Raw genomic sequence first — 21,007 nt, 5'->3', positions numbered from 1 at the left:
TGTAAATCAACACATGCCCTACTCACTTTTTTTTTCTCTTTTTCTTATTTTTTCTCTCTCATGGTTTTTCCCTTTTGTTTTGATTTTTCTTTCCCAACGTGATTCATAAATAAATGTGTTTAAAAAATTAATCTACATGTATCACCAGGGGAAAAAAGAAAGCAATTAAAAAGGAAGAAATAAATAAAAAGAAAATACTTTGTTTCAATCCACATTCAGTCTCCACAATTCTCTTTCTGGCACTTTTCATTCCAAGTCTATTGGAGCTGCTTTGAATCACCCATTGTCGAGAAAAGCCAACTTTCAGGCAACTTTCTAAGTCTTCACGTCACAGAGTAGTATGAGATCTACATTTGGGAGAGGGAATTTCCAGACTGAGACCACCCAATACTGATTTGAAAAAAACAATTCAGGTTTTATCTAAAACCAAGCTGTTATTGTTGCTTTCTGTTTTTACATCATAGTCATTTCTTTATCTACCACCCACCACTGCCATGAGCTTCTCTTCTTACAAAGAAAAACAATTTAATGAAATCAACTGACAAGAGAGCAAGTGCAAGCTCAGATACCAGATTTCACCCCCAAATTCTCCTCCTTTCCACCAAAAAGAGAGAGCTGTGTTTCCTCCCTGGGGCTCCAGGATCAAGGATGGGGATTATTAGTTACAGAGTTTTACTTCTTTGGGGTCTTCATCTTTACACTATTGTTGATCTCGGGTAAATCATTTTCCTAGTAAACACTGAATCCCAATTGCTCCACTCCATCTAGCTTATAGATTTCATTGGCAAGTTTGATGCAGCCATGTTCTTCAGAGGAGAAACAGAATCAAGTCAGTTGTAGGGCCCCTGGCAACTTCAGACTCTTGTTGCTTGGTTCCTTAAACCCTATAAAAGGCAGTCCAAGAGTACACTGATTTTTCTAAGAGCCAGGAAAACCTGAACTCTAATCCTGCTTCAGAGATTTAGTAGCTATCCCATAATCTTTTAACTCAGTTTCCTAGTTTTTTAAAATGGAGATTACAGCCGCGTCTACCTCCCAGAGTTATCCTGAGAATCAAATAAGATAATGTATGTCCGGTGTTCTACAAAACTTAATGCCCCGTGTAAATGTGAGCAATGATTGTTCCTTTGAAGGCAGCCTTGCAGAGTTTAAAAAAAAAAAAAAAAAAAAAAAAAAAAAAAAAAAAAAAGAATCCTGGATTTTAAGTCAGAGGCCCTGATTCTGTTCTTTACTATCTTTGTGTCCTCCAGCACTTATTCCTCTAGGCTCGTTTCCTTATCTGTAAAATAAAAAGATCGGATTTGATGACAAATGTGGTCCTTGAAGAAGGGGAAATCCAATGACTTTGCCGTTGGTTAGTTTCTCTATTAAAAACTGCTGTTAAATGGTTTTCTAATCACCAGGGTTTTCAATTATTCATTTATGAATTCAATCAATAGACATTTATTAAGCACTTAACATTCCTGGTGTTCCCAGCTAGGCACTGAGAGAGATGCAAAATAAATAAGTCCTTAAAGACTTTATAACATAATACAAGAAAGTTAAGACCTATATATAATAGATATTAAAGCCATCTGACATTTCTCTCAACTCACCTTCCATAGCTAATGATTGATAAATCTTATTTAACCTTCATATTGATCACTCACACTTCAATCTCTCTAGTTCATCACCTCTCTTTTGAACTATGGCAATAACCTCCTAACTGGACTCTTTTGCTTCAAGGGTTTCCCCTCTCCATTCAGCTTCACACTGGAGGTAAAAGGATATATTCCTAAAGCATAGATACGACTTCCTTGCTCAAGACACTTCAATGGCAAACACTGATTCAAAGTGAAGGGGACAAAGCCAGGGCAACATTGTACACAGTAACAGCAACATTGTAGGAAAAGCTGGGAATGACTTGCTCATGCTCAACTGACTGAGAAAATCGGCAATACAACGATCCAAAACAATACCAAAGGACTCATAATGAAAAAAAAAATGCTTTCTCCAGAAAAAGAACTGAATCTGAATACAGTCTAAAGCATACTATTTTTCACTTCCATTCTTTCTTTTTCTTCCTTCTTTTCTTTTTTCTTTCCTTCTTTTTTGAATTTTCTTGCACAAAATGATTAATATGGAAATATTTCACATGGTTATATATGTATAACAGATATCAGACTACTTATTGTAGTACTCAGAGAAAGGGGGTCAAGAAGGAGAGAGGTATAGAATTTGGAGCTCAAAATGTAAACAACAAAAAGGACACATTTTTAAAATTGTTTTTTGCATGCAAGCAAGGGAAAATATTATTTTAAAAATAACACAGGATCATTTAAAGAAAAAAAGAAAAAATCTCCAATAGTTCTTCTCTTGTCTCTAGGATCCAATATAAACTCCTCTCTGTGGTATCATAAGGCCTTCACAATCTGGCTCTAGCTCATCTTCCCAGATTCCTTTTAGGAAAAAGCCCATTCTAGTAGTAATCTGATATAATCCCATAATTCTACAGGCTCTGGTAAAAAAAATATGCCTCCCTCTCATTCCTTCCTGAAAGAGTTTCTCGACCTGACAGAAAACATCTGCAGGCTTTACAGATCTACACACACACACACACATACACACATACACACACACACACACACACACACACACACACACACACACACACACACACACACGACAGTTAATTGACTTTTCTCCAAAACAGACAAGTATTCTATTTGAAATCACAGCTACTTAAGACCCAGAAAAGAAAGTTCACCACCAAAGTCCTTGGAAATGTCAAATGGCATCAAAAATGGATATGGTTTTTATCCATAGAAATGATATTAGTGGAGACACATCATCACCCAGAAGGATTTTGTGGCCTTTCTATTTGATTTGCAAATAAAATCTCCCAAATGTGTTGTCTCCCCCCATTAAAAGGTGAGTTCCTTATGAATAAGGACTGCCTTGATTTATCTATTCATATTTCTAAAGATGAAGGCAACATTTAGTACATGGTAGTAGCTTAATATATAATATATTCTCTCAGTCCTTCAAGCCCTTACAGTGTCCCTGAAAAGAATCATACAAAGTACTGGTCATTCCATCCCTATACTTCTCTCTGTCTCTCTCTCTCTCTGTCTCTCTCTCTCTCTGTCTCTCTCTCTCTCTCTGTCTCTCTCTCTCTCTGTCTCTCTCTGTCTCTCTGTCTCTCTCTGTCTCTCTGTCTCTCTGTCTCTCTGTCTCTCTCTCTCTCTCTCTCTCTCTCTCTCTCTCTCTCTCTCTCTCTCTGTCTCTCTCTCTCTCCTTTCTCTCTCTGTTTCTCTGTCTCTCTGTCTCTGTCTCTGTCTCTCTCCTTTCTCTCTCTCTGTCTCTCTGTCTCTATGGGGAAACACATAGTAGGTACCTAAGAAATATTCATGGGATATCATCCAATGACACAATATAATGCAGTGGAAAGACTAGATTGGGAATCAGGGGATCCCACCCTTATCAGCTCTGTGATTGAGCTAATCATTTAACCCTTGGGCCTCTGTTCCTCCTCTTTAAAATGGGGAGAGCTAGCAGAAACCTTAAAAGCTTCTCTTCCATCTCTAAATCTATGATCTCCTAGAACAGGGGTTCTGAACCTATTTTGTGTTATGGGCCTCTCAGGCAGCCTTGTAAAGGCCATGGAATCCTTTTAACTATGTATCTACTTTCATAACTGAAAGAAAGACTAAGTTTCAGTTAGAAGTTAGTAATAACTAAGAAATTACTTTGCCTTGCCCCCACTCATGGTCATGGATGGCCTGAAATCTACCCAGGAACCCCAGTTGAGAGCCTCTGCTCCACTCGGGTGTTACCATTGTCCACTCTTATCTCTTTTTCTTGTCTTCTCCCTTCTTCCTCTAGAAGACTTTGTGAGAAAGGTCTCTCCTCCTGGCTCACAGATCCACACTCACTCACACGGGAGAGAACAGACTTGAACCCTGGTCTCCTAACCTCCAGAATATATAGAGTTGCTTTTTATTAATAGTCAGTTGGATTAAACCATCTCCTCTCTCCCTTTCTAAAAAACCCATTAACAAATTAAGGCTAGGCCTGTGCGGGCCCTTCCGCCACATATGACTCGAGGCACCCGTTGGGCCTTTCTCCCGCGGCCACCAAGGATGCCCCGACCCGGTGGGCGGCAGGGAAGGGTTCTCGTCCGCATCTGCAGGCTCCTCTCCTCTGCTTCCTTTCCTTCTCTCAGTTCTTCACCACTCGCAGGTGGGAGGTGGCCAACCTCGAGGAGGGTTTTCTGTGGGGGGTATCAAGTGACATCACATCCTTTGATCTCCACCGGGCTAGACAGAGAAGTTTCTCCACCCTCCACCGAGCCGGGCCCCCTCCTCTTACCGGGACTCGGTTCCATCTGGTTCCATCGAGACTGCTGGACGGGGCGGGAGGTACCAAGGGAGCCGAAGATGGGCTCCAGCTCCGCCGTCCGGTCCCTGCTCCTGCCGCTCGCCCTGCTGCTGCGTGAGTAGCCACAGCGCGCCTAGAACTCGGGACCCCGGCCTCGGTCCGGCCCGGAGCATCCGGACCGATGGCCGGAGGTGGAGGGAGAGAGGGAGGAGGGCATCGCGGCCCGAGGGCACAGCCAGGGAGGGAGGGCGCAGCTGGGACCGCCGTGCGGGGGGGGGGGGTGGGGGGGGGCGGGAAGGGGGTAAGCCGGGCCGAGGAGCACGTGACGCTAGCCTTCAGGCCCCCGGCTCTTGCTGTCTCCTTCCCAGAGCCCTTCGGGTCCCCAGCGCAGCCGCGGTTCCGGATGAGCCCGGCGGAGAAGCTGGACGTGCGGCCGGCTGAGCAGGTGCGGCTGCAGTGCGAGGCGCTGAGCGCCTCCAACACGGGGTGCTCGTGGCTGCGTCTGGCTCCCGGAGCCCTGACCCCCACCTTCCTGCTCTACATCTCGAGCGTCACGAGCAGCGTGAAGCTGGCCGACGGCCTGGACGCCGCGCGATTCGGGGGGGAGAGGCTCTCGTACTCCACCTACCGCCTGACCGTGCGAGACTTCGGAGCGCAAGACCAGGGCTACTACTTCTGCGTGGTCACCCGCAATTCCCTCATGTACTTCAGCCCCTTCGTGGCCGTCTTTCTACCAGGTCAGGGTCCGGGCCCCCTGTGAAGGTCCTGGGAGGGCGCGGGGTCAGCCCCAGCCCCACCCCCTCGCCCCACCCCGACGCCCCGGCTGTCCCTACCCTATCCCCGGGGCCAGGCACCGACCCGGCGCGTCGGGAGCTGTCCCGGCAACCCCCCGCGCGCGCTCCGAGGAGGGCCGGGAGGCTGACCAGCCTCCCGGGAACTGCGCCACGATCGCAGTGGGTGACCCTGCCCCAGAAAGCCCAAGCCCCACAGAGAGCATTCTGGGCTCTGGATGACTTCAAACATCCTGGGCGCTGAGAATCGACCCATCTCACTTTCCTCCTCCGGGAGATAAGGAAGGCCAGCTAAAGACCCTTGTACTTAAACATCTATGACCTTTAATGCACGGAAAAGATTTTGGAACCCTAAATTATTATTAACTTATTAGTAGAGATCATCAGTAATCCAGCCTTCCTCAGTAGCTCCTCATCCTCTTCCCTGCACCCATTAGCATGAAGGGGACTCACATCCCACGAACACGCTCTTCAAATTGCACAATAACCCCAATAATGATAAGTAACTGACACCTGGATGGCCCTTTAAAGTTTAGATCTGAGGCCCTTCCCACATAGAGAGAGAGCTTGTTGAGGGGGAGTCTTCATGAAAGACAAGGACGGGAGAGACTGAGGGTGGGTAGCCATGGGTTGTATTATAAACAGCATCACCGAAGCTGAAGTTCTAAATTGTTGAGCTCATCTCTGTCTAAGTATTTTAAAGATCTGAAAGCATTTTTCCTGTATTTCAGGTGAGCCTGGCAATAACTGCCCGAGGTATATTATGCCCATTTTAAAAGAATTGAGACTTCTAGAGATTATGTGATTTTCCAAGATTGCACAGTAGGAATGAGGAGCTTCAACTACAAGTCAGAAAATGGTTTGTCCATTCTTCATAGAGGAAGACTTGAGACCCAGAAATGATCCACTACTTTGCTCGGAGCAGAATTCAGATTAGAACCCGGCTACTGAGCCAAAATTCATCTAAATACCTCTTACTTCTTGCTCCCAGAGCATGCCTTCAAAGCTTCTCTTCCATCTCTAAATCTATGATCTTCTAGAACAGGAGTTCTGAACTTTTTTGGTGTCATGGGCCTCTCGGGCAGCCTTGTAAAGGCCATGGAATCCTTTTAACGATGCTTGGTATCTACTTTCATAATTGAAAGAAAGTTTCAGTTAGAAGTTAGTAATAACTGAGAAATTACTTTGCCCATGGGTCTTTAAACACATAAGGACAGATTTGTGGACCAAAAATATATGGATAACCCATCCATAAACCTTTTTGGTTTTTTTAATTTCAATTTTTTTAATCGACCTCTATACCTGTAGAAACACAGATACCCTGCTCCATCCTTCGAAAGTGCCCATTTGTCCACTGAATTCTGCAAGAACTGGCTCAGGGGCAGAATTCTGTTGAACGAATAATGCTGAGTACGTGACTATTGACTGATGAAATCGTGCTAATGTTTCCTCTGCTCCCAGCCTAGGGAAAGTGTTAGGGAGCCTAGGGGAACCCCTGAGCTGGATCAAGACTGTGTCTCTGTAGAAGGATAATAGCCCAGCATCTCTACATTCACCTGAGAATAGAGAAAGAGTGTTTCTTGCCTGGGGATGAAGATCAGAGGAAGAATAATTTGTTCCTTTTAAAGGATGAGGAAATATTAAGTCAGGGAGCTCCCCCAACCAGCTTGGTCCACTTTCTTTCCTTTTTTCTCTGCCCAGTAAAGGCCACTACCCCTGCACCCAAGCCCAAGACTACCACTCTTCTGACCACCACCAGCTCTCCCATCTGGAATTCAGCAAATTCTGGGAAATGCAAGCCCATCAGCAGCTCCCAAGGTGAGGCAATGACTCCTACCTCCCTGTCCCCAGCTTCTTAGGGGAGTTCCAGCCTAACCCTGACAAGTGTCCCTGCACTTGGAGGTGATGCTCTCAGAGCACTATTGTGGGAAACCCTGCAGGGCCCAGAAACTTGGACTTCACTCCCCACCCCACCCCTCACCTCTAGCTGCTCACCACTTCCTGTCTCCTATCCCCATGCTCAGAACCTTCCTAGCAATAGGCAAAGGACCCTCCCCAATGGAAGGCAGCAGGATCTCAACAAATGTTTTATTAAGTTCTCACTATGTACCAAGTGCCACAGTAGGCAGCAAAGAGTAAAACACTGGGTGCTAAACTTAGAATCTATTTGGGGTGAGGGGAGAGAAGGGTTAGCTATGTTCTTTATATCATCGTTATGATACAAATCAGAATGGGATTAGTACAAGGGTAAGGTCTCCCCAGAGGGCTATATTGGAGGGGGGTGGACAAATGGCTTCTGGGAGTAGAGAGTGGGGAGAGGCAAGTAGGAAATTCTTCTTGGAAGACATTGCTTCTGAGCTGGCCTGGAAGGGAGAGGGAGATTGGAGCAGATGAAGATAGGAAATGTTTTCCAGAATTCTCTGCCGGCCAACTTCCCCACATGGTCAGGAAGGCCATTGCCTCATTGAGTTTCCCTCTGTTTCATGTATACAGGAAAGAAGGGATTGGATTTCTCCTGTGACCTGTACATCTGGATGCCCCTGACCGGTGTCTGCGTTGTCTTGCTTCTGGCTCTGATCATTGCCATTACCATCTGCCAGAGTAAGAGGCAACCCTTCTTTCCTTACTCCTCTCCGCCCCAGACCACAATCCCTTCGGCCTGAGTAATTGTCTGGTCTCTCCAAGCCCAGAGAGGTAGAGAGACTCCTTCACCCATCCCCCAACAGCTCATTCCCGTCCATAACGACCCCTCCCTTTGCCGTGCAAGAATTTAAAGCATCTTCCCCAACTTAATCAACCGATGGGAGCTGAGATTTAAATCCGAGTTTTCTGATCCCCAAACCAGGGCTCTTTGCAGATAGAAAGCTAAAGAGATAAAACCCAGGGAGCAGCAGTGGGAGAGAAGGTTTTATCGGGCCGGAGCCTTCCTGAGAAGTTTAGAAATGACCCACCCAGTTTAGAAATGACCTACCCAAGCAGGACCTGCCTGGGCATCGATCAAAAAAGCATCTGCAGCATTAGAACATGGACAGAGAGCCAGGAACGTGTGGGGTTCAAATTCAGCCTCTGACCCATCCAGGCCGAGTGGCTCTCGGAGACTAAAGTGCAGAGATCTGGTGACCAGCATTGTGGAGGGATTCTCCTCAGCTGGGATCGAGATTATAGATCTAGTCCCATGCCTACGTCCCAGTCCTGGGGGATCCGGAAACAGAAGCCTCTGCCCTCCAGGAAAAGAAGGGGGAGATCAGACAGGGTCACACAAAGGGATTGGGGTGGGGCCAGCTGGAGGAATCAGAGGGAAAAACCCTGGAAGGTGGCCCCTACACAGAGCCTTAATGGGAATGAAATTCCAAGAGTCAGCGAGGAGGAGAAAGGCAGTCCCAGGCCTGGAGTCAGCCTGGGATGTCCAGGAGCAAAGGAGCAAGTGAGGAGGTGGGGGAGGGGGTAACGTGGGAAGAGGGGCGCGCAGACGGGAGTTTAGGACTGCGCTGTTCTGGATGAGGGACTGGCGTTTAAACGGAAGAAACTGTCCAAGGAGCAGAGGGTCGGGGGACTAGTATTAAAGTGCCGGCTCTTCACCGGCCCTGAGCTGGGCTGGAGAAACCGAGAAAGGCAAAATACGGAGCCTCCTCCCCAGCACTCGGAAGGACACACGTCATTTCTTACTGCTGTTTTAAATTTTTTTTTTTAATTTTTTTAAGGGTCACGAAGACGAGTCTGCCGGTGTCCACGGTAAGTCTCCCCTGGGTGAGATCGCTCTAACTGGCATTCCTGATTATTACGCAGGACGTGTTTGACTGGGCTTGGAATGAGGACTTCTGGGCTTCGAATTCTTCCCGAGACCCAATCACAGAGCCTTCAGATATTTAATAAACGCTGAACTGCAGCGTGTGAAAGGATCCGGCCCTGGAAACCAGCAGCTCTGGTTATGGGGGGTGGGGGAGAGGGCGGAGGAAACTTTCAAGAACTGGTGATTCTCGATCTTGGGAACTGAACTAGATGGAGAATCCGGGTCCTGGGGAGGGAAGTGTAACAGGGAAGGCTGCCTGGGTCCTGACCCAACCGCCAGAATCCAGAGATTCTCGAAAAAGTGTTTGTATATATGTATTCCTCAAGGTCGCCCCATTGAATCATAGATCAAGCGCCGGAAGGGATCTCAGAGGCCGTCTAGTCCAATCCTCTTTTTTTTTTTTTTTAAACAGAAAAGGAAACTGAGGCCGAGGGAAATTTTTGTTTTTTGAGTGGCAGTTGGAGTTGTGATTTAGGGTTACACACTCAGGGCTACACGTAGGATTAGTGTTAAGTGTCTGAGGCCATATTTGAACTCAGGTATTCCTAACTCCAGGTACCGGGTGTTCTATCCACTAAGTGCCCCCAGGGAAGTAAGAGGACTTGTCGGAGTCACCCAGAGAATAAGCATCAGAGGCAGGAGACAGATCCAAGTGACTCCTACTTCAGAATAGCTGCGCCTTCGTTCTTTCTTATTGCACAGCTATGCAAGAAAGAGTAATCAGTTCCTCTGGACTCCTAGATCTTCTGCTCGGACAACCTAACAGTAAATTGCCTGTGAATGGGGATTTTAAATATTTTTGTTATCTTTTTATTTTATAGCATGTATAGCCTTCTTTTTCCCCCAGCAATTGTCCTTCCTCACAAAATGTAAAAAAGACGAGGGGGGCATGGTGGGGTCACTAGGTGACTCAGTAGATAAGCATTGGCCCTGGAGACAGGAAGAGCTGAATTCAAATCTGGCCTTATACAAAATATTTACTAGCTGTGTGACTCTGGGTAAGTCATTTAATATTGATTGCCTCGCAAGAAAAGAAAAGAAAAAAAAAAGACACAGAGAAAAAGTTTCAGTATCAATGGAGCAAGGATCCATTAAGCACCCACTGTTTACCAAGTGCTGTAGAAATAAAAAATACAGACATGAATCAATCCCTACTAGGGGAGACAATGTGGATTGAGCTAAATTCATACAAATAAATACAGGATAATGGAGGTCGTAGCCCCTGGTGGTAAGGGACTTGTATTTGTTTTGTTAAAACAGTGTCCAACATCTGACTTGTCTGATATTGAAAGGCCTCTTATGGCCAAAATGTCTAAAGTGGTACCTGTTTTGGGGGCGTCTAAAATCATAATCTTGAAAATATATCCCAGGGAAATAAAGAAGTAGTGAAGTCATCTACTAATCCAGGAAAGCAATAGTAATGACAAACAAACAAACAAAACAAAATAAAACAAAACCTGCCACCACCTTCTATCTCAATTATCTGGTGGTTTCAGGAGGGGAAAAAAAGTTCTTTCCGATACAATAGATTTAAGCATCTAGTATATGTGAAGCCCTGTAATTTTAGCTTAAAATATACAGATAGTGATCTCCATTCTGCATTTCCCTCTTGGGGCACATAATTGGTGTACCCTTGCCTTGCCCTCAAGAGGTTGGAGGACTGCCAGTTGATAAAGGAACTCATGAGCCAATCGAGTCTGTGGGTATTTTAGGGCATTGAGGGACAGGAAACTTCTGCTATCTTCTATTTTAACCCATTGGTAGATGGCAAAACTGTGGAGCAGAGTTGTGAGAGGCAGCTTGATATAGGGGAGAGAGTTCTGGACTGGGAATCAGGAAGCCAAGGGTTCCAGTCCCCTCTCAGACATTTACTGGATTGTGATCCTATGTCTATTTCTTCATTTGTAAAACTGAAGTGGTAGTCCCTTCTAGCTCTAATGGCAGCTAGGGAGTACAGTGCACAGAAGGCTAGACTTGGAGGATCTGAGTTCAAATCCAAATTAAGTTGCCTACTAATTATATGATTTGAAGCTAGTTTCTTAAACTGTGCCTGTCTCAATTTCCTTATCTGTAAAATAAATTATGGATCTTTTAGTATTGTTAAGAGGACCAAATGAGAAAATATTTGTAAAGTACTTTGCAAACCTTAAAGGGCTATAAATAAGTGCTAGCTATTATAAAACAAATGATCTTTTCAAAACAAGAGGGACCAATTATGTTCTCTCCCTCTCTCTTCTCTTGGAGAAGTACACGCACCGAACTATTGTCCCCCTCCTTCTCAAGGAAGATTGAGCAGTGAATTAATAATTTAGTAGTAATTATTAAAATAAAGTGAATAACTTAATTTAATACCTATTTGACCTCCTTAGATTCACGGTTATCCTCCTTTCCATCATTGGTCAATGTCTTCACTGATTTGCATATGGGAAGTAAAGTGTGACATTGGGCAGGTCACATTGGGAGAAAGGATCAGACAGAGATGGAATTTGAGCCCTGGGTCCTTTGCTTGCAGAAAGAGAGATTACTCTTTCCACTGAACCCCACTGCTAAGGGCTTACCTGCCTGAAAAGGCAGCTCAACCAGGACAGCAAAAATCCCTAGGCTTTACAACAAGAGTGTCTTGTGCCCACATTGGTGTCTAACTCCTCTAAGGAGAAGAAGCTACAAAGAACTTGGGGGGGGGGGGGAGGAGGAGGCAGGTAGACTCTTATGACTGGCTATCTTCCAGCACCCAAGTTGCTGAGGTAAAGGAAAGGACTGAGAATGTGGTCAACTGATTCCAGTCTCTGCCACCACTCCCATCCTTATCCCCACTCCTTGGGCATTTGTGGCTATGAAACAAAAGGTTCTTTCTTGAGGTTACCTTTCACAACTCATGAGCCCTTTTCCTAAGTTCTGGGCAAAAGTATTTTGACAGAAACTGGGAAGCATTAAGAGACTGCCCAAGGCTGTAAAATTACCTGAATTGGCATTTAAAATGGCTGATACAGAAAGAGAGTACTTTAAGATTTTGCAAAGTACTTTAACCATGTTATTTTATGCATATTATTTAATTTAATCCTTACAGCAACCTGTGATGAGTTATGTTAGTCCTCCCATTTTTCTTTCTTTCTTTCTTTTTCTTTCTTTGTTTCTTTCTTTTAAGCTGAGGCAATTGGGGTTAAGTGACTTGCCCAAGGTCACACAGCTAGGAAGTGTTAAGTGTCTGAGGCCAAATTTGAACTCAGGTCCTCCTGACTTCAGGGCTGGTGTTCTATCCACTGTGCCACCTAGCTGCCCCCATTTTTCAAATGAGAAAACTGAGGTTTAGAGATATAAGTGACTTGCCTAGTATCACATAGCTAGTGGTAGTTAAAGATTCAAATTAATAAATTCAAAAAGACTGGAACAAAATTGATTATGCATAGGGTGAAAAACACAAAACAGTTTAAAAAAAAAAAAAAACAGTAGTTGTGATCATGCTAAGAGACAAAGTTAAAAGAAGAATGCGTATTACCAAAACCTGGTGTAGTCAAAAAAAGACCCCGCCTTGTAGCCAAGAAGACCTCCGTTAAAGTCCTATTTCTGATACATACTATGTGTTCCTACATAAGTCACTTAACCCCTTCATGTTCTAGGCAACTCTAAAACTAAGTTGAAGAGAAAGTACTAACCGATCTCAGCAAATGGAATTTCCTCACTGAGTAGTTTCTTATCCCATGATATCATGGACCCTGTTATACTATTTTCAGAAGAAATAAACAGGGAACCTATATTACAATTAAAGAAATCATAGATTATGAACCTATATTAATACTGGAGATATAACTTTTCCTTTACAAATTTAAAGCAATAGTTAACTGAATTGCAAAAATACATGGATAATAATAACACAATAATCATAGGAGACATTAATATTCTTCTTTCAGAACTGAATGAATCTGATAGAATGAAAAACAAAGAAGGAAACTATAAGACTGAAAACGTTTTTATGACATTGTCCAAATGGGAACATTAAAGAATATACATATTTCTCAGCACTGCATGGTACCTTTACAAAAACAAAAAACTCCAAGTCATGAACTCTGGCACAGAGAGGTTAGAACAAAATTATAATTGAATATTAAAAAGCAGAAAATATGGAACATATCTTTTCAAATAATATTACAACAAAAAATAATTTTGTAAACAAGCAAAACATGAAAAATTAATATAAAATCATAAAAATAATAAAAATGTGAAATAAGACAAATGAGACAATACATCAAAATTTCTGGGATGCAGCTAAATCTGACCATAAAGTTACAACTCTTAAAAAATACATTAACAAAATAGAAAATAAGCGGTTATTGAATAAAAGATGTAATGTTAAAATGAGAAAATAAATTTTCAAAAAACTGAAGAAAAATTTAATATTAGAGAAGAAATAGGTAAAATGGAAAACAAAAAAACTGCAGAATTTATAAAACTAAAGACCACTTCTTCAAAAAGATTAGCAAATTCATAAAACTTTAGCTAACTTGCTTTTTTTAAAGAGAAGAAAATCAAACTATGAAAATACAAAATGAACTAAGAAAAATCACAATAGAAGAAATAAATATTAAATGGAACTGATTACAAAGGAAATACACTCTAGTCAGACAGATTTACAGATCAATTCTATCAAACATTTTAAAAGTTGGTAACACCTCTGCAACACAAATTACATCCTGAAAAACTGAGAAAGAAAACACTTTACAAACATGTTTTATGAGGCAGTTGTGGTTTTAACACACAAACTGGGGAAGGATAATCCTAGTCGAAAACAAAAAAAAAAAAAAAAAAATTATAGCAATAGATCTAAAAAAATAATTGATAATGATCAAGTTATATTTTACCAGAGATGAAATAACAGGATAGCATTAGGAAATTAACATAAATCATATTAAAAACAAAACCACAAAATTGTATCAATAGAAGTAGAAAGAAAAAATCTTTCACAAATCATAAATATTCACCAAACCCTATAACACAACCACTGATAGATGGAGGTAATTGCTTAATATTATTATAAGGAGTATATAACTACATCCAAAAACTAGCATTAAATAAAAAAGTGAAACATAATCAATATGTAAGAATTTAAGTGCTTATTAAAGATACACACTGTGTTAAGTGATAGAGACAAAGTTAAAGACACTCTTTGCTGCAAGAAGCTTATATTCTAATAGGAGACTAACGTGTGTAATTAGATATATATAAAATATACCTAAGTGAGAAGGTGGAAGACAGCTTTCTCTCTAGAAGATGGGGGAGGGGAGACTAGTAAATGTTTCCTACAGAAAGTGGTATTTAAGCTAAGTCTTGAAGTAATTTGGGGATTCTAAAAGGTAGAGATGAGAGTGAGAACATTGATTTTAGAGTAACGGGAGAGAGTCAGGATTGGAAAACAAGTCTGTTGATGTTAGATACAATGTATCATATTGTTTCTTAGTAGGGAAACTCTTGTTTCCATTTGTTTCCAAGTGGTCCTTGGTCAGTGATGGAGCAACATAATTCATAATAAATCTGAGAGCTACCTGTGTGTCCATGAGGACATTTCTCACTTATCCTAACTTTATGTTCCCATCTAGGAATAAGACATATCTTTCAACTTATCAAATTAGTTTTTCCCTAATTATAGAGCTATAAAAGATCTTAGAGGGTCCTTGAGTCCAATCTTCCTTTTTCAAATATGGAAATTGAACATAAAATAACTTTTACATAGCTACATAGTAATCACCTGAAGCAGGGGTCCCCAAGATTCTTTTGAAGGTTTTTTGAGACAAAAACTAATTTTATAACAATGCTGACATTTTAATTTCTACTAGATATAAGCCACATAAAAACACTTTAAGTGAGGGATCCTCTATACTGATTAAGAGTATAAGAGTACAGAGACCAGAAAAGTTTCAGAATCATTGCTTTTCATTATTATTTATTATTCCTTCCATTATGGTTTCATAGTTTTCTTTTAGTAACTTTGTTAGTAACTTTAGTAACTTTGCATTTAGATTAATTAATAAATCTATCTTCATTAGATTAACCTTCCACTATTTCAAGTTCATGTTGTTATTATGAGTGAAATTTGTCTTTCTTCATATTTTCAACTTATGACAGTAGAATATAGGAATACAACTAGAGAAGCAAGAGGCAGATTTAAATAGCCATTTTACTTAGTCACTTGGTCCTGGTTATTCTGAATGGAATTTTAATAATTATTTATATTTGTGTTCCCAGAGATTAGCACAGTGCCTGTGGCACGTCATACAAACCTTATGTTTGTTGACTGATTTAATATTAATGGGGTCATTATGGCTTTGCCCAGTATTAAAACTTAGAGGACACTAGTGTCACTAGGTAAAAATTTAAAATTTTAACCATTTTAGTTAAAAATGGAAATAGCAGGCCTCTTTTTTTCCCCAATCTTGTCTGGTCATGTTCCATGTGAAGACAAGACCCCAGGCATCCTAGTATTTCTCTCTGCACTCCTTTGAATTTGCCTTTAAAAGTTGATTTGAAGGTACTTTTCATGAATGTTCAGGTTGTTTGCCTGAGTTTCAAAAATTGCTACTTAGAGCTCTGTGTGGCAGTGCATTCTGTTTGCTAAGATTTCATTTAAGATTTTTGTCATCTGAATTCATAAGTGAAATCAATTGAAAATTTTCTTTTTTGGTGTTATCTTTGTCCGGTTTTTGGAAGACAACCATATATGTTTTGAAGTTATTCCTGTGGCTGGCATTTAGCCCTTGAAGATTTATAAAGTGAACCCAAAGAGCTAATTTAATCCTCACAACCCCATAAGGAAGATGTTATCATCCCTATTTACAGGTTAAGAAATCAAGGCTGAGAGGTTTAGTGACTTGACCAGGACAGTACAGTTGGTAAATGTCTGAGTATTTGGACAAAGGAATTCCAGCTCTCCACCACTGACCAATCTGGCTATTCTTTGAGGTGTTAAGAAAATTCTCCAACAAGAGAATCTAATTTCATCTAAATCAAGTATCTTTTCTTTTCCCTTTCTTTCCCCCCCTCTCCCCACAAAAAATCTAGCATTCTTTCATAAGCTTCTCTATTTATTTTTGCTATTGAACTAGTCATATTCCCCATTTCTTGCATCTATTCAGGATGTTTGTGCTGGTATAGGTAATCATCTATTTCTCTTTGGCTATCACTTTTACATGTGGAAATGTAATTGATTTCCTAAAACATGATAAATATTCTCTAAAGTTTTTTTTAACCTTTCACAATAGCTTTAGCTTTTTTTTTTTTTTTTTTTTTTAATGGTGGATCTGCAATGGATCGAGTACTAGGCCTGGAGTCAGAAAGATCTAAATTCAAATCTGGTCTCACATATTTACTAGCTGTGTACCCTGGGCAAGTCACGTAATCCTATTTGCTTTAGTTTTTTTCATCTATAAAATAAGCTAGAGAAGGAAATGGCAAACCACTCCAGTATCTTGCTAAGAAAACCCCAAATTGGGTCATAAAGAGTTGGAAACAACTTAAAGGTGACTGAACAATATTTTTCTGTATTTTTGTTGGTTTAAAATATTATGTGTTATATTATAGGTTTCTTCTCTGATTCCAGTGTTATCTTAGCAATCTGGTTGCCTTAAAAAAAAAAAAAATTCCATGAGGTGAGGAAATTCTAAATAATATTTGTTTTCTAACTTTTGTTATATTGAGGGCTGAGAATAAATTATGTAAAATTTCACTAAGTTTGACTATGTGTATCCCAGTATATAATCAATTTCTGTGATTAGTCCATAGAGATTTGGAAAGAAAATGCTTCTCCTTACATCTGCTAACTAATTTTACCATACTTAATGAATCCTTCAAACTCTCTATTTCCTTTTTCAATCCTTTACTTACTTTGACCCATTCTGAGAGGGGAGCTGTGAGATCTATTACAATTACACTTTTGTCTATTTCTCCATACAGTTCTGTACATTGTTTTGTCATTCTTTAATTGCCCATAAAAGTTACTGAATACTATGACCTCATAGGAGAGGAAACCAGTCCCTAGTTTATTTCTCGTTTAGGTCTTATTTAATTCAATTCAGCAGGCAGTCTTACCCTCCTAGACTGATTCTTTTGTGAAGACAAACTAGGTCATCTTTTGCCTCAATTCTTCTCTGGCTTTTCATTAAGAAACACCCTCCTGAAGTCTTTTTCGAGAACAAAGGATGAACAACAGAATTAGTGGTTTGAAGAGTTTTCTTTTTAGGTCTGCTTTGGCTTTTTCAGAATGTCTTGCTGATGTTTGCTGTTTCCTCATATTTCGGCAAAAAAATCTTTTTAAAAAAGTGATGTTAAGCAAATAGAAGGACTCTTCTTTATTAATAGCCCCTTCCTTCCTCATCTTTCTTCCCCATCATTCTCTGCTAATTGTTCCCATGATTTTTTTTTTTTTTTGCTGGGCTGGATTACAAGGTGACTCCCAGTAGTTCTTGGGCCAATTGATCTCCAGACCCAAACAATAAAAAGCTGTTCCTGCAAACACAGCTCAGACCACAAGGAGGGCAGAGTTAAATTTGAAGCATCGTATGGTCACAGAATCACAAAACTAGTCAAAACTTTGGAGATCATCAAGACCAATCTTGCTGTAGATGAGGAGGTTGAGGCCCGAGTCCCAACTTCCTAATTTCACTTGCTAGATGTGCTGAAGTTTTATTCTTGGCCTGGTACATCCTGTTGTAATGACCCACATGCAAACAGTCAGTGAGAGGGATGAGACTTCTTTCTCTACAAAATGAGGCCTGATCTTCTGTTCCTCTGGTTACCCACTTTCTTGCGTTTGGAGACTGGTTCCTCCAATGATGGGGCCAGGCGGAGTTTCGATTTCAGACAGTAAATAGCTTCCAGGCTTGAGCATCCGCTGACTCAAGGCAGTAAATGCTCAAGGTGGGTCTGCTTTCCCCACCGGCCCCTCTTTCTATCCTGCCCCCTTCCCCCAAAACCTAACCCACCCCTTTCCTCCCCTCTGATCTATGTTGGCTTCCTGTAGAAACACTAAAGGGGGTTTTCACCAAAGCTGGGGTAGATCAGAGTGGACATAATTCAGTCTCCTCACGCATTTTTACCCATCTTGTCTGCTGGCTACTTGTCTGCTGCCCTCCCAACTTGGCACTCCAACTCCTGAATGAAAAAATAAATAAAAAAGCTTGACTCTAAAAAAAAGTTCTTAAGGAAATATTGGGGTCTCATTATTCCCTTGTTTTCCCTTCATTTCTTCATTTTCACCATTTCTCCTTCATTCAACCATCATTTCCTCTTTTCCCCCTCCTTTTATTTTTTCTTCTTTTTTAGAGTCCCTTGAGAAGAAGGTTAACATGCCATCTGCTTAACTTTCATTCGTGTATTCTAGGGCAAATGAGGGGGCCCTCAAGTGACTTGGAGTCCACCCAAGGCAAAGCCACAAAACTATGGAAGCAAGGAGGTCTTTTCTAATGTCCCCACATCCTCCTGTGTTTGTTCCCCCATTCCACCTCTACTTCCCCCACGGGCCTCCCAGGACCCTTTGGTTAGTTACTCTAAGCCCACCCAGGCCCTTCCTCTCTGGTTTATCCACACCTTTCCAACAGCTTTGTCCAGTGGCCCAAGATGAGGAAACACATGGGTTTCCAAGGTGATAATGGGTCCAGAGGGTGTAATGTTGGACTTGGGAGGCAAGAAATCCTGCCTGTGTCACTTGCTCCCTGTGGGACCTTGAGTAATTTCTCTGGGTTGTTTCCCATTTGTGAATGAAGGGGTTAGGCAGAATGGCTGCTAAGGTTCCTTGAGGCTCTAAAGCCAAGATCCTAAAATCACGTTAGGAAAGCTTTCCTAGCTTTGCATCCTTCGTAGCTACTATTTCTTTGGCAGCATAGACTGGAGTGATCTTGGACAAATCACTTCGCCTCTCACAAAACCGTCTCCCAAAGTAGTTGTGACGCTCAAGTGGATAATGCTTGTAAAGTGGTTTGCAAACCTTAAAGTAATCTAGAAATGCTGTTATTATTCAGCTGTTCTTCAATCTGGCCCCGGGTTATTTCTGGGGCTTTGCTCTTAGCTGTCCTGGTGCAAATGGGTCTTCTTTTAATCTCTCTGGCTGTGGTACTCATTTACCGGACTATTTATGAAATATTATGCTTCTTCCTCCCACTCCCCAGGCCCCTGATCAGACCAGGAAGAAAGTCTGGCCCACCAGAGAGATTTGTTTAATGAAGCTGGTGGATGCGGAGCAGCGACAAGCATGATCGTGGCTACTACAGAGCTGTTACCTGAGATATTTCATTGTATAAATTAGCAACAATTTCCCCCTTCCGTTTCTTCCTTCTTTCCTTTTTTTGGAGGCATGGTTGGGTGGGGGTAGGGATGGGAAATACCTCTGTGTGGGAGAGTGTTCATTTTTCTGTTTATTTTGAGAATCGCAAGAAGAATGAACTTTGTTTCAGGGGCCCAGTCAGGAGAGTACTGTGAGGGTGCCCGATTTGAAAGCACAAAATGATGGGCTGTGCCCATCACATAGTCATGGAAAGGCTGGAAGTCTTACAAATGGATGTACTGGAGCCAGCTCACACAGGCTCACAAAAGGCCAATGGTAAAATTCTCACTGTGAACATTTACATCTGGGAAATTGAAGGGGGGAGGGGAAATCGAGTCTTGATTCATTGTTTTGTCGACTGTCTAGTCTTAAAGTAAAAAGGAAAAAAAATAAATTTGTCACTGAATTCTCTATTACTAAATCTAATTTGTTGAAATTTCAATCACTATTATTTCTTATTTTTAGCAGCAGAATTTTAAACTATATTTAAAAATTTAAAAAAAAGAAAGTATCAAATTACTGAAAATGTTGATAATGCAAATCAAGTTTAAGTGTTTCATGTGATACATGTATGTGTTTATTTGTTTAAAAAAAAAAAACTGATTAAAATATTTGCCATCACACCACTGGCCCAGTCCAATGCATTTGTTTTACAGATGGGGAAAAATGATGACCCGAGACATAAAATTACTGCCCACTCATTGGGTGGGTGATCCAGGATTCCAAAACCAGGGATCCCTGTTCTCAGGATCACTTGACAAGATTTCACTTTTACACAGACTACAGAATGAAGTTGAACTGGATCAGGAACCATAAGTAAAGTGGATAGTTATAGAGTGCCTGCCCCAAAGAACAAAGGAACTAACATAACAGCAAAGCAATTCCATCACCCTTTACTTAATGACAGCTGTAATTCTCCCCTACCTCACAGGGTTGTCATGAAATCCAAATGAATGTTTTAAAGCATTTTGTAAACTCTGAAGGGACTTAATGGTTGGAAGCAAAGCTAGGAGCCCATCCAAAGTGCCCCATGCAGCCTGTTTCCTATTTTCTATACTCTTTTTGCCTAGAATATCATAGATTAAAAATGCAGGGGGATAAGACCTCCATCTTTCCTTAGATCTAAGGATTTTTTTCCCTTTCCTCCATCTTTTCCTGTTCATAGGAGGCTGGTACTTGGTCCCAATCATTCTTCAAGATACAGCTCATCTCTTTTTATGAAGCCTTCCCAGATTTCCACACCTACACACCCAAGCAGAAAGGGATCTCTCCCACCTTAAATCTGTCCCAGCACTTTTTTTTTTTCATTTAACTTATGCTACCTAGTTACTTGTGTCCAAGCCTCTTCTCTTGTCCTAGGCTGTAAGATCAGCAAGGTCCAGGACCTGTTTCCTTAGGATCACAAATCTGTGTCATACACCAGAAGCCACCTTGTCCAACATCCTCATTTTAAAAATGAGAGCAACAATCTCCAGGGAAGTTAATTGATTTGTTCAAGGTCATACAGGTAGTAAGTCAACAGCCAGCTCCTCCACCATCAGTTAGCTTCAGAATGGCCAAACCCAGGGGATCCAACATAGCTTATGGCTACAGATAAGTCATTGTTCTCTGGTGCTGGGTCAAAGTGCTGAATACAGTGGGGAAGTTCATCACCCACAAGCTGGGAAGGGGCTGAGGAGCAGAACAAAGCCAGAAAATGCTTAAGATCTGGAAGGGATCCTAAAGACTGAGTGCATACAGGGCCTTTATTTTACAGATCAG

At 41.5% G+C, this 21,007-nt stretch overlaps 1 protein-coding gene across 1 annotated transcript; it reads left to right on the top strand.

The window, feature by feature from the left end:
• Positions 1-4,285: 4,285 nt before the first annotated feature.
• CD8A (CD8 subunit alpha) lies at positions 4,286-19,829 on the top strand. Its single transcript, XM_074285674.1, has 6 exons — positions 4,286-4,473; positions 4,728-5,096; positions 6,852-6,968; positions 7,644-7,751; positions 8,852-8,882; positions 19,092-19,829. Exons 1-6 carry the CDS (start codon positions 4,419-4,421, stop codon positions 19,141-19,143), a joined length of 732 nt encoding a protein of 243 aa, XP_074141775.1. The 5' UTR covers positions 4,286-4,418; the 3' UTR covers positions 19,144-19,829.
• Positions 19,830-21,007: the final 1,178 nt, after the last annotated feature.

Source organism: Sminthopsis crassicaudata, chromosome 2 (genome assembly GCF_048593235.1).
Source record: "Sminthopsis crassicaudata isolate SCR6 chromosome 2, ASM4859323v1, whole genome shotgun sequence".
Taxonomy (NCBI): Eukaryota; Metazoa; Chordata; class Mammalia; order Dasyuromorphia; family Dasyuridae; genus Sminthopsis; species Sminthopsis crassicaudata.
The sequence above is the reverse complement of the archived record's forward strand: the minus strand, read 5'-3'. Positions and strand labels throughout refer to the sequence as shown.